The sequence below is a fragment of the Microcaecilia unicolor genome, chromosome 11 (genome assembly GCF_901765095.1).
Source record: "Microcaecilia unicolor chromosome 11, aMicUni1.1, whole genome shotgun sequence".
NCBI classification, from domain to species: domain Eukaryota; kingdom Metazoa; phylum Chordata; class Amphibia; order Gymnophiona; family Siphonopidae; genus Microcaecilia; species Microcaecilia unicolor.
The window spans coordinates 58,413,037-58,431,604 of NC_044041.1; the positions used below are offsets into that span (position 1 = coordinate 58,413,037).

The following is an 18,568-nucleotide window of genomic DNA, read 5'->3' on the forward strand; positions in this document are numbered from 1 at the left end:
CCCTCCATCCACCCATGTCCAGCAGTGACCCTCCTCTCCTCTGCCCTGTATGCACCAGCAGCTCCCTTCCCTGCCACCCCCTCCCGACTTGTTCCACAAATTCTCCTGCTTCCTCCTTCCCTCCCGATCCAGTCCCTCACCGACCCTACCTTGGCCATCAAATTCTTCGGGGCAGGCAGTGTTGCCTGCCCGCTGCCATCGCTGACTTTCCTCCGCCGCCCGATCCCGTTTCAAAATGGCCACCAAGACTTACAGAAGTCTCGCGAGGCCGCCTCTGGATGTCTCAGCGGCCATTTTTAAAGTGCAAACAGGCAGCGGGGGAGAGTCAGCGATAGCAGTGGGCAGGCAACACTGCCTGCCCCGAAGAATTCGATGGTCAAGGTAGGATCGGTGAGGGACCAGATCCGGAGGGTGGAGGGAGGGCAAAGTCCGGGCAAAATTTAACAACCGGATCTTGCGAGCCGGCTCCAGCACACCACTGCTTACAAGTTTGTTAGTGGTCTGGACAAACCAATATGGCAGCAAGCTCCACACACTGCCTTCAGCCCAGATAGGCTCATGCCGTCTCCTGTCATTAAATCTCCTTCGCTTTACTCACAGCCTGCTTCTGCCCTCCTTACCCACTCCACCCTTCTAAAAACAAGAAGTTGTACCAGAAGAGGCAGGCTGGGGCACAGGGAAAAGGCCCAGTGTAAGCCAGAGGCAGCCAGTGCGTAAAGCTGCTGCTAGTGCTGTAGCACAGATGACTTCTAAAAAGATACTGAACACTGGGGGAGTAAGAGAGAGGCACCTGACTGTGGGGGGGGGGGGGGGGGGGGGGGGGAAAGGAGGGAGGGAGGGGAGGCCTTGGCCCTCTCCTTTGGGGAAGAGAGACACTGGATTTGAATTTTAAAAGTACTGCCAGACAATCCAGACTGATCCAATCCCTGAGCAGTCTGGATTTTTGTACTTGTGCTGTATGCTGATTTGCTGTCACTCTACTAAAGGCTGCACAGAAAGTACTAAACTCAAAAACATGAACTGGTATTTTGCTAGCAAAGGAAGAGCTACTTTCAACATTACAACTAACCAAACATGGTTGGGGCCTGGAAGCAAATACAGCAGGGGCTGGGCCTCAGTCTTCACCCCAGTTCTCAAGGGCCATTAACCTATCAGGTTTTCTGGCTACTCTTACTGAAGATACAAGTGCAAAATTTGTATGCCTACTATTGCCATATATTAAAAAAAAAATCCAACCCTTTGGTGGCGCTTAGGGACCGGGAGTGAGGAGCAAGATAGGCTATTTGTCCAATGGTGGTAGTTTGAGCCTGCTCAGGCTGTTACTATGGTGATGGCAAAAACCAAAGGATGCTTGGGTGCATAGGGAGAGGAAGAGGGGTGGCTACTAATATGGTCAAGCATCTTGGCTAGAAGGCACATGAAAAATAGACACGTATTTAAGTATGTAGGAGAGATAGGATAAACACATTTAAATACCTATAAGGTATAAATGCACAGGCAGCACTCCTTTTCCAGTGGAAAGGAAGCACCGGACAGAACATTGACAGGAGGCAGGTAGGAGCATAACCTAAGGTAATTTCTATAGAAAAAGGCTGGTGGTTATGTGGAACAGCCACTGGAAGGTAAGGAGACCCAGCACATATCTGAATTCTAAGACACAATTGAACAAGCACAAAGCAGCCCAGGAAGAGGAAGGTAATGTAGAGCACAGGACTTGGTGTGGATTGGCAGTACCGTATTTATCTGCTATAGGATCTCTGAGGGAGAGGAAGGGACAATAGAGATTACTGTGGTGTTCTATGTTCGACAGCTTTAACCAGGGGCTATGCAAAATATGAATTTCTGCTTGTTTAACATTTATAACAATACATTATCAAAGTCTTTGACTCATTTTAATATACAAATTACATCAGAAGTGATGATAGAAAATTGGACAACTTTGTACATAATTTTTTTTTCTTTAAAAACTTTTCAAAATTGAAATAGTAAAATAGGTCACTGCAGACCTGGTGTTCAGACTCCATAGTCATATATACATATATATCCACACACAGTTAAACCACATAAGGTCCCTGAATAAATATCATGCTTATTGTACAGAGACGCCTTATCACAAGCAGGTTTCACTTAGCTTTTGAAATACCAAATAATCTTGTCACCCTCCTCTTAGTGAGGAAGGAGTGGCATGAAAAACCTCTTCTTTTTGCTGGTATCTTCACAGTTAACTTTTGATAGAAGTAGAAGTGAAAAAAAAAAAAAAAAAGATGTGTACACAGCAAATCCTCCAACTTTTTCCCCTTCAGCTCAAAGTGTCTAGATGCATCCAACCATAGCGAAAAATCTGTCAGGCATGTTTATCACAAGTGTGACACTGCATCCAAGGACCTGACAAGTGACAAGTACAGCATAACCCTTCCGTGGCAAAGCTAAACTGCATCTTGTTTTCCTTCAATCCAGTTGCCAGAATTCTGGATTTGCGGCACTGTCCCCTCCCTGATGACAATCAGACAGCAGAGGCTCCAGTATAGAGAGCACATTTGGGCACATTCCACATGGGGCCAGCAGTGCCTGCAACAGCTTCAGCTCGTGGGTGAGGTCATGGAAGGAGCAGCTCATTGCCAATGCAGAAGCAGCCCTGAACTCCAGAGCTTTTGCAGTCCAGGTCAGGAAGGCAGCCTTCACCAGAAGCACTGTGACAGCCGTGCACACTTTAGGACAGCAGAGCGCCCTCAGGACTGGCAGAAAGTCACCATCTACAATAGAAGATAAAAATGCTGGGGTAACTCAGCACCAAGACACTTCCTGTACACCCCACCCTCAGAAAAAAGGCTCTAGGATGACCCACCTTTAAAAAAAGCCTGTATTTATTATATGCATGCATTTGTACCCCACATTTTCCAACCAGAGTTGTCAATATGGTTTACATTTACATTAGTTAATGAGTTATCTTACATCAGTTAACCATTTTACAACAGTTAATCATATTACGTTGTTATTGATGTGTCGATGTGTCTTTGGCCAGTTTCTGTTCGTAATTAATTCTTCGTGTTACGTTGTGGTGTTTTATTGTTGTCCGGTGACAAGTAGCATTTTACTGAAAAAGGCTTTCAGATGTTTTCGGAAAGTTAAGTTGTCGGTCATACATTTTAGGGCTTTCGGTAGTGTATTCCATATCTTGGGGAAGATGTATGTGAAGTCGGTTGAGTATATATAATTTTATAGTTTATGCCTTGACGTTTTGGAAAGTGCTGGGTGAGATAGATTCATACATCTTTTATTGCATTGCATATAGGCAATTCTATTAGATTAGTCATGTATTCAGGTGCAAGGCCAAAAGGTATTCTATAGGCCAGGGTGCAAATCTTGAAGGATATGCATGCTTTGATGGGTAGCCAGTGTAGTTTTTGAAGTAGCGGTTTTGCGCTTTCAAATCTATTGGTTCTGAATATTAATCTAGCTGCTGCATTTTGTGCTGTTTGCAATTTCTTTAGTAGTTGTTCCCTGCAGCCTGCATAGATGCTGTTGCAGTAGTCTGCATGGGCAAGGACCATAGATTGGACTAACGTGCAGAATACATTTCTTGGGAAGTAGTAGTTTTTTATGCACTTCAGTTTCCACACGGATTGAAATATTTTCTTTGTTGTGGTTCAGATTTGCTTGTCGAATGATAGAGAGCAGTTCATGGTGACTCCTAGGATTTTTAGGTTGTCAGATATTGGGAGGGATGTACCCATGTTAGCGAAGCATTCAGTGTTTTGTGATGATCTATCAGGCAGTGTTTTTTTTTCCTTGTTCAGTTTGAGCTTAAAGGATGTTGCCCTGGATTCCATTATATTTATGCTGTCACTAATCCTCGCTGCAATTTCATGTGGGTTCTTTTTAAATGGTACGTATATTGACACATCATCAGCGTATATCAGGGTGTTAAATCCTAATCTGGATAGTGTATGGGCAAGGGGGACCATCATCAAGTTGAAAAGAGTTGGTGAGAGCGGAGATCCATGGGGAACCCCTCATTTTGTTTTTCATGTAGGTGAGAGAGAGGACTTGGTTTTCACTTGGTAGGTTCTTTTGGGAAGGAAGCCTAGTATCCAATCTGGTACCTTTCTGCCAATGCCAATTTTATCCAGTATTCTTTTGAAGATTTGATGGTCAACCATTTCAAACACACTTGACATGTCATATTGTAGTAGGAGAATGTGTTTACTGGTTGCAATTTCTTTTTTGAAGTTCGATAGTAATGTAATAAGTACTGTTTCGGTACTATGATGGGGTCTGAAACCTGATTGGGATTCGTGTAATATGGAGAATTTGTTAATATAGTCAATCAGTTGGTTGGCCACTATTCCTTCCATTATTTTGGTTGTTAAAGGTATGGATGCTACTGATCTATAGTTCAAGGTGCCAGTGATTTTTTTTCTTGGTGTCCTTTGGTATTGATGTATTACATAGTAACATAGTAGATGACGGCAGAAAAAGACCTGCATGGTCCATCCAGTCTGCCCAACAAGATAAACTCATATGTGCCACTTTTTGTGTATACCTTACTTTGCTTTGTACCTGTCTTTTTCAGGGCACAGACCATATAAGTCTGCCCAGCACTATCCCCGCCTCCCAACCACCAGCCCCGCCTCCCACCACCGGCTCTGGCACAGACTATATAAGTCTGGCCAGCGCTATCCCCGCCTCCCACCACCTGCTCTGGCACAAACCGTATAAGTCTGCCCAGTCCTATCCCCGCCTCCCAACCACCAGCCGCGCCTCCCAATCTCGGCTAAGCTCATGGGGATCCATTCCTTCTGAACAGGATTCCTTTATGTTTATCCCACGCATGTTTGAATTCCGTTACCATTTTCATTTCCACCTCCCGTGGGAGGGCATGCCAAGCATTCACCACTCTCTCCGTGAAAAAATACTTCCTGAAATTTTTCTTGAGTCTGGCCCCCTTCAATCTCATTTCATGTCCTCTCGTTCTACCGCCTTCGCATCTGTTTCGTCGCCTTCCAATCCTCAGGGTGTGTGGTGTGTGTGGTGTGTGGTGTGTGTGTGTGTTACCCTTCTTAGCATCGGTCCGGAGCCACTTTTAGTATGTGGTTCTAGCATGCAATAGATGAAAGAGAATTTTCTTAGTGCTTGTGCTACTGTCTTGTATGTGGGTTGTGCGAAGGTGGTCCACGTCCTGTCTGTTGGAACTTCTTCTGGGGAGTGATCTACTTCATCAATGACAGTTCAAAGTGTGTGCCATCATGTGTTAGAATCTTTCTTAGGTTAAAGATTTTATCGTCGAAGAATCTGGCGAGATCATTTGCTGACGGGGAGGGGGGGGTGTCTTTGTTCATCACCATCAGGTGTTTGGTGTTTAAAACATTGTTAATTAGCTTGGTGTCATTGTAGCTTGGGCCTGCTTTTTTTTTTTTTTTTTTATAGAATTTCATTTTAGCTCGTCTTATTTTAACTTTATCTGTTTCAAACTACTTTCCATGCGGTTTTTTGATTCACTTCTGTTTTTCTCCCATGTTCGTTCTAGTCTTCTAAATAGGGTTTTCATTGTTTTTAGTTCTTCACTGAACCACGGGACTATTGTACGCCTTTGTCTGTAACTTGTTTTCACTGGGGTTATTCTGTCCAGTATTACGGTGCTTCTTTCATCCCATTCTGATAGGAATTCCTCTGTGTTGGTTGTTGGTGATCATTGGTCTTCGTCGATGGCCATCCAGAATTTGGTTGCATCAATCTTTCCTCGTGATTTGTATGGCATTCCTACTTGTGTTGTGTTAGGTTTGTATTCTTTCCAATAGAGGGTCATGTTAAGTTTAAGGTGATCAGACCAGGGAGTTTCTATTCATTTTGGGTTCTGTATTCATCGTCTTGTGGGAATTTAAAGGCCAGTAGGTCCATGGTATGTCTTCGGTATGGCTTTTCACATGGGTCTTGGACACTGGAGGCTGCTAAAAGTCTCATAGTTGTAGGAATCAGGTGCAGTCTTTGGAGCTGTCTGCTTTCTGGTCATCAAGATGGAGGTTGATGTCTCCTATTAGCAAGGTGATGGGATTGTTAACACATGTGTTTGAGATAAAGTCCATGAAGTTTCTTTGTGTTGTTTTCCAGTTTACTGGTGTTCTATAGAAAAGGATGCAGCACAGTTGGTTGAGTAGTGTTTGGTCCTTGATTATAAATGAGGCAATTTCCAGTTGCAGTGTTATGGATTCCGCTAGGGTTTCAACCATTAAAAAGGATCTGTATAGCAGTGCTATTCCTGCCTCTTTTCCCCTTCCTGGTCCAATGTAAGACTTTATAGCCTGTTCCAAAATAATAGGGTCTCCCTGATCATTTATCCATGTTTCGTTTAGAAAGTCTAGATCGAGATCTTTGTCTGCTATCCCTTCCGTTATTGTGTCTGTTTTGTTTACTACTGATCTGGCACTGATGTATCCCCATTTATTGGTAGATATTTTTCCTCTGTCGACGGAATAGCGGTTATTTTCTTTAGTTGGCGTTTGATTGGGTTGTGGTGTTGCTTGTTTTCCTTTCTGGCCTTTTGTAGTGTTTGGTCATTGGATTGCTGGGTTTAATTCTTTGTTGTGCCCCGCTTGATTGTTTGGGCTCTGCTTGGGACATGGAGGTTTCTTCTTGTTATGTGATTTGAGCTACAAAGTATCAGTATGTTGTTATTTTCCCTCTGAGTTATGGTAGTGGTAGATGTTATTAGTGCTAGGGCTGATAGCCCTATTAGTAATCCTAAAATGAACATTTTGCTTGGGTTCCTGTTGGTTGTACTTTGTGTATGTGTGGGTTGTTTGGTGTTTGTGTGAACCCCAGCTAGGTTTATTTATTTTTTGAGTTATTAATACTAGACTTGCTTTTAACTGAAATGGAAACTCTACAATGAACACTCATCACATGAAATTCAGGGGTAACATCAGAAAACAGGTGGAAGAAAGTCTGGAATAAGAAGAGGTAGGGAAGCCAGGGTGACAACGAAAATGAGGTTTCTGCACTATTACACTAAAGAACAGTCAGTCAGATGAGAGGTAGTGTGTGGTTCTTATCTAGCAAAGTATTCCATGATTACACAAGAAGCTGGGCAAGGTATCATCCTAATGGGACCTAGAGAAAGATGCTGCACTTCATGAAGATCTGATGAGGTGTGGTATGAAGGAGTGTGTATAAACATTGCACACAAGCAGACTGTGCCACCAGAGTGCACAGGGATTGTACAATCTAGTCTCTGATGGAATGGGTATTACTCACTTTGACTCCACCACCTCCTGCAGTAATGCAGCTGGTACACAACACTGGCACCAATGTCCTTTATCCAGCGTTCCAGGTGTGCACACAGTTGGACAGATTTGGGAATCCTCTCCACTAGCTGAAGCAGGAAAGGCAGTAACACACAGGAAAAGACAGCAGTTTCTGAAGAAACATTGGGCTCATCCTGTTCATACAGGCTGACTCTGCAAAGAAACAGCTTTGTTAGCAATCCACAATACTCGCAGCTCAGCTGGCGATGCATCCCTGGCAGTGCCCAGCACTTGCTTAGGGTCTGTCAAGGTATAGATCATAACTGGGGCACCATCAGCATGCCCCAGATACAGGGTAATGAAGTAAGAATTACATGGGCAGAGAAAGCCTTCAGCACTACAGGAATTCAAAACAAAGAGCTCTCAAAGCATGAGTGCAACATTTATCTGTCCCCTGAACAGGTGAGCAGCTTGTGCCACAGGAGAAGAAACAGACGTACCTGCTGTTTTCCAGGTTTGATAGGATGCTACTGAGGCCTTCTGAGGGTAGGTATTGCAGGAAAAGCTGCAGTGTTTCTTCACTTTCCCAGAAATGTTCCAGCAGAAGCTGCAGCAGGTACTCCTGACCCCTGATGCTCTGCACTTGAGCGTATTCTGCAGCTACCTCTCCTGACAGGTGGGGTGCAAGGCTGGCAAAGACTGAAGCTTCTCTCCGTACCAGCTGATTCTGATCTTTTAGGAGTTTGATGCCAACACCAATCACTCTACAATTAGATCAAAGTTACTCTAAGGATGTATATGAAGGAGGGGGTGGAGCTGGGGTTGGGGTTGCTAAGCTGGAAATAAGGCAATATTTATTTCTGTTTAGAACAGCTTTTATTATGTTATCACTATACATCTAAAAGGCACTAATTATTCCTATAGAAAGCTTCTATTTACAGGTGTTTATGTTCCTGTCAACTAGTTCTTATTTGAAGGGAAGAAAAACATCTGTGTTCCTCCGCTACACAGTTACTATTGTTGGGCCACCTCTTCAGGCAGAATCAAAATAAATATATACATTTCCATAGCCAACCTTTCTCCTAGCACTCTCACTCCAGCTAGCAACCTGTACCGTTTTCTCTGCACCCCTGCCAATCTCAGACCTCTCACACTGGCTTATTCTGTCTCCTTAACACAAGCTCTGATGTAGCACTGTACAGTGCCACCCTTTTGGGGATGGGGGGAGGAGACTGATCCACTGCTAAAAGCTTGTGCCTCAGAAAGATACAAAATCAGAAGTAAGAAATTAGAAGTCAACTAAATGTCAATTTCAGCACCAAACCAGCCCAAAATCTGCTTGGCTTGCTTTGGTTTAGGTAAAAAAATGCCGGTGCATTTTCAGCTGAAACCAAAACTTTTCTTCTGTGTTCTATGCTCTTCCCCTCCTCCTCTGCTGAATATAAGCAGCCCCTTCCCGGGCCCACCTGTAGACCACTGCCCCTGCCCCAGGGCCTACCTTACCATGCTGGTGGGCTAGCAGCAAATTGGGGCATTTAACTTTCCAAGTGCTGACTCCACCCAGGAACACCCCAAAATAGCCAGTTTGCAGTTCGGCACTAACTGGTTAAGTGCCACTGAAAAGAAGAAATTAGATCTTACATGTTAATTTGCTTTCCTTCAGTCTCTCCAGCCCATTCCTGAGGAGTGGGTAATAGGCACTCCTACCAGCAAAGGGAGACTGAGAATTATTGAGTAGTGACACCTGTATAAGGAGCTGTGCAACCCTGACCTGCTCAGTATTTTGAATAGCCAAACACCATAGAAGAATCACAAAAACCCAGAAACAGAAAACATAATATAACTAAACTCCCTTCAGGAACCCCCGGAAGGAAGAGAGCACCAGACATACAACCAAACGAGACTGAGACATCACAGTACCCGCTTGCAGCCCCAGAAGAATCAGGCCCCCCACCAAGGTGACACACTCCTCCCGGGTGGGGTTTGGGAATAGTCTGGAGAGACTCAAGGAAAGCAAATTAGCAGGTAAGATCTACTTTCACCTTCCTTATCGTCTGCTCCAGACCATTCCCAAGTAGGAAGTACCAAAGCAGTACTCACTGAGGGTGGTAATTCCCCGGACCAACACAGAAGCCCCAAAAGAAGCGCCCTGCTGGGACTCAACATCCAACCGGTAATGCCTGATGAATAAAGACAGGACCAAGCTGCTGCCCGGCAAATGTCCTGCAAAGGACTAAGAGACTGCTCCACCCAGGAGGAGGCCTGAGCCCGCATAGAATGCTCCCGCAACACGGTAGGCACATCCTTACCCTGCAATAGATAAGCAAACGCCACAACCTCCTTAATCCAGCCAGTGATGGAGGCTTTCAACACCACCTCCCCTTTCCGAGGACTGCCAAACAAAAAGATGATCTGACTTACGAAACTCCACCGTCCAGCGAACATAACATTTCAACACCCTATGGACATCAAGTTTGTACGAGGAAGAAGGAGACTCCTCTGACAAAAAGGATGGCAAAGAAACAGACTAATTAACATGAAAAGGAGAAATTACCTTGGGCAAAAAGGATGGAACTGGCCACAAAGACATTTCTCTTTACAGAAAACCAGAAAAGGCTCCCGACACGATAGAGCCTGCAACTCCGAAATATGCCACATCGACATGATGGCCACCAAAAACACCACCTTGAAAGATCCTTGAGGGAGGCATCCTGAAGAGAATCGAAAAGGGCCTTAACTAAGGCCGACAGCACCAAATTCAAATCCCAAGGAGGAACGAGCAGCCGAACCGTTGGTCTCAACCGTTTGACCCCCTGGAAAAACCGGAAAACATCCAGATGGAGAGACAAACACTTCCCTTGAATCGGGCCCCCGAAAACAAACCAGAGCTGCCAGCTGCACCTGAAGGGAAGATAACGACAACCCTTTCTCCAATCCACACTGAAGGAATTCCAAAAGGTTTCCAAGTGAAGCCCACTGGGGAAGCACCTCTTGCTCTTCACACCAAGTCTCAAAAATACACCAAGCTCATATGTAGGCCAAAGAGATGGAACACTTCCTAGAACTCAAGAGGGTACGAATCACCCTGGAGGAATACCCTTTCTTCAACCACGTCGCCCGCTCAACAGCCAAGCCGTAAGTGAGAACTGAGCCACATTGGGCATGAAAACGGGACGCTGCTGAAGCAGACTGCCCTCTAAGGGAAAATGAATCCAATCGCACACCTGCAACCGAACCAGATCGGCATACCACGCCTGGCTCGGCCAGTTGGGTGCCACCAGAACTCCTCGACTGCCATGACTGTCAAAGGCCTCCTGAGGTCTGCCAGACAGCTGCCATCTTGACCGGATATCTGTAGGAAGCAACAAAAAAAGCATATGGAAGAGGACGATGAAACTATAGTGCATAGCCGTCCTTGATAATGTCCAGGACCCACTGATCTGACGTCACGTGGGCTCACCTCTGGTAAAACAGCTGCAACCTACTGCCAATGGGCACTACCAGAGGCTGGGCCCCCGCACCCTCACTATGAAGCTCTAGAACCTCCAGCACTTCCGGAGGCCCCATCATGACCTCCCTGCCTGTTACCTCGAAAAGAAGGAAAGGACTGAAAAGGCTGACCTCTACTCCAGTCACAACTACACTGGGAACTGGCACCTCAACCTGGCTGATACTTGTGCAGCTCCCTCAGGCGTCCCTGACCCGCCGAACGAGAAGCTGAGTGGGACCGGTCCTCCGGGAGCCAAGGAACCTTGGATTCACCAAAGCTCTTCACCAGCTTCTCCAGCTCATCCCAAACAGCAAATTGCCCTAGAATGGAAGCTGACTCAAATTTACATCAGAGGTCACATCTGCCGACCAATTCTGGAGCCACAGAAATCGCCTTTCCGCAACCACCAGAGCCAGGTTTTCCACAGACGCATGGACCATGTCATAGAGAGCATCCAAGAGAAAGGTCATGCCCAACTTCAAGTTAATGACATCCGAAGACGCCTGCGAGGAAGATGCTGATGATGCATCCAGGAGGTTCTCAGCCCACCAAAAGAAGGCCCATGCCATGTAACCCCCACAAATGGCTGCCTGTAACACCAAGGCCGAAACCTCAAAGGAGCACTTCAGTAGAGCCTCCATTCTATGATCCTGAGGGTCCTTAAGGGCTGCCCCACCCTCTACAAGAATGTCTTCTTGGTGACATAGTAACATAGTAGATGATGGCAGAAAAAGACCTGCATGGTCCATCCAGTCTGCCCAACAAGATAAACTCATATGTGTATACCTTACCTTGATTTGTACCTGCCTTTTTCAGGGCACAGACCGTACAAGTCTGCCCAGCAGTATTTCCCGCCTCCCAACCACCAGTCCCGCCTCTGGCACAGACCGTATGTCTGCCCTCCACTATCCTCGCCTCCCAACCACCAACCTCTCTTTCCCCACCTGCTCTGCCACCCAATTTTGGCTAAGCTTCTGAGGATCCATTCCTACTGCACAGGATTCCTTTATGCATATCCCACGCATGTTTGAATTCCGTTACCGTTTTCATCTCCACCACCTCCCGCGGGAGGGCATTCCAAGCATCCACCACCCTCTCCGTGAAAAAATACTTCCTGACATCTTTTTTGAGCCTGCCCCCCTTCAATCTCATTTCATGTCCTCTCATTCTACCGCCTTCCCATCTCCGGAAAAGATTTTTTTTGGGACCTGGAAAGACTCGAGGTCTGACATAGGGTGCTGATAAAGTTGAGCCATTGCCAGACCAATGCGCAAGGGCGAATCCGGCGTCTGCCACTCACCCTCCACCAACTCCTGCAAATCCTCATAATATGGAAAGGTCTGGGGTGACCGGTACACCCCCTTTAACAGCAGGTCGCCCTGCTGAGACATCTGAGGGTTTTCAGACAATTTGAGAGCTCGTAGGACCTCCTTCAACAAAGTTGGCAACTCCTGCCGCTTAAAAATCCAAACTGAGGGATCCTCCCCCATAGGCACCTGAACAGGCTCCCCTAGGCTCTCTGCGTCTCAAGGATCTCCCTCATCCACATCCTCAGAGAATGGGAGCTCTGACCTGAGGGAAAGTACCTCCTCCAGGTTCTCCCGAGCTGCAATGCAGGTCTCCTTGGCTCCCAGGTGCCCCAAGTGACCCTTCCAGGGCCCTGGTCACCTGGGGATCTCCCACAGTCTCCACAGGGAGCCCCCTCTTCAGGCAATAAGCCTGGTAAAGTAACAGAACAAATTCGGGGGAAAAATAAGAGTGGACTGCAGAGGAATCGTTTATCGTTTAATTGTTTACTATACTGTCACTTATTGCATACCAAGTCAGAACGGTTTACAAATCTAACACTGTACAATAACACAGATTAATTTAAACTAGAAAATCCATTATATGATAGGGCAGAACAGACAAAACTTCCATACTGAGAATAACAACATAGGCACTCAACCAACAGTCATACATAGTTATCTAATGATTAGCATCATGGCTGGTAAGAAGCGGTGGTCCCTCTCCCGCGTCCAGCCCCACAGCACTCGGACCCAAAATGGCGGATGTTGCTGCCAAAATTGCGTCGGAAGCACAACTTGCCAGGAGCGCAGTTTCCCCGAGAGAACCCTCCTTACTCTGCTAAGGGGCGTTCCCAGCACTCTCCACCACACGGACACCTGATTCCGGATCAGCGCTCATCACCATCTCTTCTTCTTTGCACATGCGACCGCTGTGCACAGAGACCACTCACCAAGCGGAACAGGACGCGCACCTACGTGCCTTCTCCGCCTTGGAGGCCATGCCAAACTGTACCAGAGCGGTGTCCAGCCACAAGCTTCCCACCACAAAAGATGCTCCCCTGCCTGACAGCATGCTGAAAGCAGCCCAGAGTGTCTTTTTTTTTTTTTAATACCGGCAGTGCTCTATTCCAACTACGGGCCCACCTCAAGGAACTTCTCCCAGGAAAACGGGGGGAGAAGGCCGAGGCATACCACTCACCAAAGGAGAGCAGGAGGGGGAGAAAGGGAGGGAGGGATCCAGAGACTGGAGTATACACCCCCAAAAGCGCAGGGGCCCAAGCCTGAGGCCAGAGAGAGACTACTTTTTTTTTTTCTTCTGCCGCCTGTGTATTCTGTTTCTTGCCTCTTTTTTTTTTTTTAAACCAGCAGCACAGTCTGCTCCAGGACACCCTTGAAGCAATCCCTTAAATACTATTCTAACTTTTCTACTAAATGGGGCCACAAATGGCACTTCCAACCAAAGAAGAGCAGGACTGCACAGACTCACCTACCTCTGCTGGGAGACTGAGAAATACTGGGCAGCTCAGGGTTGTACAGCCCCTTATAAAGGTGTCACTGCTCAATAATTCTCAGTCTTCCTCTGCTGGTGGGAGTGCATATTACCCACTCGTCGGGAATGGTCTGGAGCAGATTATAAGGAATGACCAGTTAGCCCCAAACAGGTGATTTAACTGGCCAGGAGCTGCTGGTTAAGCTGCATTAAATACTGACCCAATAGATACCCGATTACACTAGTATTCTTTAAAATATAAGCACATCATTACAGAATTAACCTCTACAAGCCAAGCCAGCATGATGACTGTTAGCACAGTCCTGCATTCATTCATGCACCAAACACTCAACACACTTTAGTAAAAGGGCCCTATGGCACTGATGATCAACTAAAATCTGAAAACAAAGGCCCTAGTCATATACCAAGCCCTGAGGGAGAACCAAGAGTAGGGTTACCATATGTCCTCTTTTAAGAGGATATGTTCTCCTTTTGGACTTCTGAGGATATGTCCTTCAGGTTTTTTAAATTTTTAGGAAAATATCCTCTTTTATGCGCCTATGACCAACACACCTACTCACAAAGGGAAACCATCTCTGGTTATTAGTCAGTCTGGACACATGGGGGTGCTAAAGAGAGAGAAAGGCATTGTTGATCTCTTTTTTGTTTCCCTGTTGGTTGAAATCTGTCAAAGGAATTTTGTTTGTGCAGCACAACTTTAAGAATATATCATGCAAAAACTTTCACACATATCTCAGAAGCCACTCAAAGTTGTTGAGAGATATGATATCCACTCTACTGATAAGCAGGCTTCGGCTCAGGCTCAAACTCAAATCTGGAAGTTCTTGAAAAGTAGATTGTCTACTGCTGTACTGTAAGTAAGTCACTGTTTGATGTGTGTTCATTAACTAAAGGCTACGATTAAATATTTCTTTAGAAAAGGTAGCAACTGGGAGGAAGTGACGTCACCACCTGAAATGGCTGCCTGAGCCACGAGCTCCGATCAGCCCCAAACAATCAGTAAACCCACTGCATGAAAAACAAGCAAACGCGACTGAGAAACGCAAGAAAACAGCATTTAAAACCAAGGGTAAGCGAAAGATGCTGACCTCGAAAGCCCCAGCAGTCGACTTACAAACCTTCGCGTATACGGGCCCAGCCGCGAGTTCAAGCACGCCAGCTCTCGAACAGCGCCAATCCGAGTCCCGAGGGGGGAGTCCCCCGCCGCTCTCCCCGTCGCTATTCGCTACGGGGGAGGGACGGATCCAGGAAGATACAAATATGCAGGAAATACGGGGCTGGTTGCAGGAGATAAAAACGGAAATAATAACGGCAGTGCGGGCAGACATCGCCGCGATGGGGGCGGAGCTACGCGGAGAAATAGGCGCGCTGGGCCTACGAGTAACTGAAATAGAAGACCGCCTGGAGGAACAAACAGACTTAATCCAGACACTCGACTCCCAGCACCGCGAGGCCCGACAAGACACCCAGCAAGTCTGGGACAAAATAGAAGATCTTGAAAATCGGAGCCGCCGATGCAATGTGCGATTTAGGGGTCTGCCAGACACACCACACTATACAGACTGTGAACAGACAGTTCAAAAAATTGTGAGTGCGCTGCTCCAGAACATTCAAATCACAAGAGACCCTGCTACAATCCAACTGGTGAGGGCCCACAGAGCTTTAGGAACTTTAACATCAAACCGCCCAAAAGATATTATTGCATGCTTCAGCGATTTTAAATTAAAAGAACAAGTCATGCAGGCATCGCGCTCCACGCCAGGATTTGAATGGGACACATACCATATTGAATGTTACCAAGACCTGGCGGCGGCTACTTTGAAAAGAAGGGCAGAACTCCGACCCTTCACGAAATTTTTGACAGACAAGGGGATTAAATATCGCTGGGGCCACCCTTTTGTGTTGCGATTTTACAAGGAGGGGAAGCAATGCCAAATACGAGATATCGCAGAGGCAACGCATATCTTTCCGGAAGCAGGCCCCAGCGGAGACATTAATACTCCCAGGAAACGTATACCATTAACTGGAGATAGACCGAGATGGCAGCGGGTCACAGCGGGAAAAGGACGACTACAGCGACAACACTCTGATACCCAGCTACGAAGACCCGAAGACAAAGCAAAGAAGTGACTGGAGGAACGGACACAACAAAAGCTGATTCCAAACATAAGTTACAAGAAACTGACTGTAAGATTGAACAGTGTAAGGTGATGACATTTAATATGTAAAGGAAAAAAAAAAAAGAAAAAAAAAAAAAGAAAAAAAAAAAATGCCTTTCAGTTGCGCAATCAGCACTTCACATTACTTTGCCCAAAGCAGTGGGGCCCAAATTGTTAATTGATAATATGTGGGTGGGTGGGTCACTTCCCTCTATGACACCCTTGTGCTTTGGATACGAGGATGTCTTAAAGGGGGAGGGGAGGGTAAAAGAGTTTCTAGTTGGGGGGAGATTAGTTCAGATTCGACATTACCTGAAGGTTAGAGAGCAGGACTTTCAAGAGGGAATAGACCAGAGGATTGGGAATAGAGGAGGGACAAAAGAGATTGTCACACAGTTGAGATGAGTATTGTTAAATGCATGACCCTTAATGTAAAGGGACTTAATTCACCAGGAAAGAGACATCTTATGATTCAGGAGATAAAACGCCTCCATGCTGATATAACGTTTATTCAAGAGACCCATTTACTACAGGAGGCAGAGCGGCTGTGTAGTAACATTAGATCACAGCAAATATTTTTTGCATCAAGTCTCACAGAAAGGAAAAAAAACGGAGTCCTGATAGCATTATCCAATAAATACCCCTGGCAAGTGCAAAGGATAGTAAGGGACAAAGGGGGTAGATATCTATTGATGATTGTAAAAGTGGAAGGAGAGGTGTTGACACTTTTAAATATATATGCCCCCAATGACCAACAAGGTGCCTTCTATTCGGACCTATCAGTGCTCCTCTCTAAACATGTTGAAGGGACCCTTTTAATGGGTGGTGATTATAATCTCACACTGCAACCAACACTAGATAATTCTACGCAAGGGATACGCTACTCACAAGCAGATCGATCCCAATTATATAAATTCATGAGACAATGGCAACTAGTAGACATTTGGCGACACAGAAACCCACAAACTAAAAGCTACACATTTTACTCGGCTGTACACAACTCTCATTCCCGCATAGATTTTTGGATGGGGCACTTGACATTAATGACAAATACAGTGGATATTCAGATATATCCGAGGACATGGTCAGACCATGCTCCAGTAGTCCTTGAGTTGAAATTGAAGGTAATGAGCCCTGGAACGCCACAGTGGCGCTTTAGTGACAAACTACTAGCAGACCCAATCATAGCCGCCAGGATAGAAGCAGATATTAGAGAGTACATTGACATCAATGATAATAATGAAGTATCAGCTGGGATCCTCTGGGAAGGATGTAAGGCCATGCTCCGGGGAAAAGTTATATCCTTACAAATCCACCTAGAACGACAAGTAAGAGCGAGGACCCAACAAATACATGCGGAATTAAGAGACCTCACTGAACAATGTGCAGGGCGACCGGGGGCGGGAGCTATAAACCACCGAATACACGCATTACGGACAGAACTTAGGGAAATTCAAATGGCAGAGATAGCAGAGCACCTCCAAAGAGTGAGACAAGCTCATTTCGAATTTGGAAACAAAGCTTCACGGGCTACTAGCATTTAAGTTAAAAAAGCACTATACCCATACACAAGTGCCCTCCATATTCAATAGGGAGGGGAAATTATGTATAACAGGAGAAGAGATCAGGACAGTCTTCTCAGACTTTTACACGGCCTTATACAAAACGGAGGGTACTTTAGATGCGCAGGAAGCCCAGAATTATCTTGCAAAGGCGGCCCTACCCACATTGACAATGGTAGAAGCGGAGGCGCTCTCTGCACCGATCACAGCAGATGAGGTGGCGTGGGCCATAAGCGATATGCCTAACGGTAAATCCCCGGGCCCAGATGGATTCACAAACAAATTTTATAAACGGTATAGCAAGCTCTTAATCCCTTTACTAGTCCGAACATTTAATGAGCTTGATACCCAAGAGGAGCTATCCTACTCCTGGCGGATAGCAAATGTAGTAGTTTTACCTAAACCCGGAAAGAATCCACAATACTGTGGTTCCTACCGTCCGATCTCCTTGTTGGGATCGGACTACAAGCTTTTTACTAAGATATTGGCTAAGAGACTACAAAGACTCATGCCGAAGCTGGTACAAGAGGACCAGGCGGGATTCATCATGGGAAGGCAAGCAATAGATAACATTCGCAGGGCACTCCACCTGATTCAGGAGGCAACCAATACCAGACAGCCAATGTTGCTCCTATCTTTAGACGCCGAAAAGGCGTTCGATAGGGTCAATTGGGTCTTTATGTTTGCAGTACTAAAGCGAATGGGATTTGTAGGACGGTTTATAGTATGGCTCCAATTATTATATACCCAGCCATTAGCAATACTGAGAATCAATGGAACCAACTCTGACCCAATAACATTAGAACGTGGGACCCGCCAGGGTTGTGCCCTGTCCCCACTGCTGTTTGCACTAACAATGGAGCCCTTGGCCCAATGCATACGACAACATCCACGCATACATGGTCTCCAGGTGGGGCATCTAACACACAAAGTCATGCTATTCGCCGATGATATCTTATTAACAGTGACTAATCCAGGCGAGTCCTTACCATATATATTACAAGAATTGAATCAATACGGCACCATGTCCGGGTTCCGGGTGAATATAGATAAATCTGAGGCTCTGGGATTGGGACTGGCGGCAGGGGACGAAGCCTCACTGCGACAACAATTCCAGATCAAATGGGTCCAGCGGTCCCTCCGATATCTAGGCATTCAATTAACACCCAAATTGTCGGACCTCCATCAAGTTAACTATCCCCAGAAACTTAAAGAATTGTTTCGAGATCTTGACAGGTGGGAGGGGTTAGAGCTGTCTTGGTTGGGACGTGTGGCAGCCATAAAAATGATGATTTTGCCCAAACTTTTATACCTGTT

General features: G+C 46.0%; 1 protein-coding gene across 1 annotated transcript in view; it reads right to left on the minus strand.

Annotated features, from left to right (window-relative positions):
* Positions 1-1,332: 1,332 nt before the first annotated feature.
* LOC115480159 (thyroid adenoma-associated protein homolog) overlaps positions 1,333-18,568 on the minus strand; it is a 63,629-nt gene continuing 46,393 nt past the window's right edge. The window contains exons 29-31 of the mRNA XM_030218643.1: positions 7,742-8,005; positions 7,252-7,454; positions 1,333-2,753 (exon numbers count right to left, since the gene is read on the minus strand). Coding sequence (XP_030074503.1) covers positions 2,449-2,753; positions 7,252-7,454; positions 7,742-8,005 — 772 coding nt within the window. The 3' untranslated portion in view covers positions 1,333-2,448. The remainder of the gene's footprint in view (positions 2,754-7,251; positions 7,455-7,741; positions 8,006-18,568) is intronic.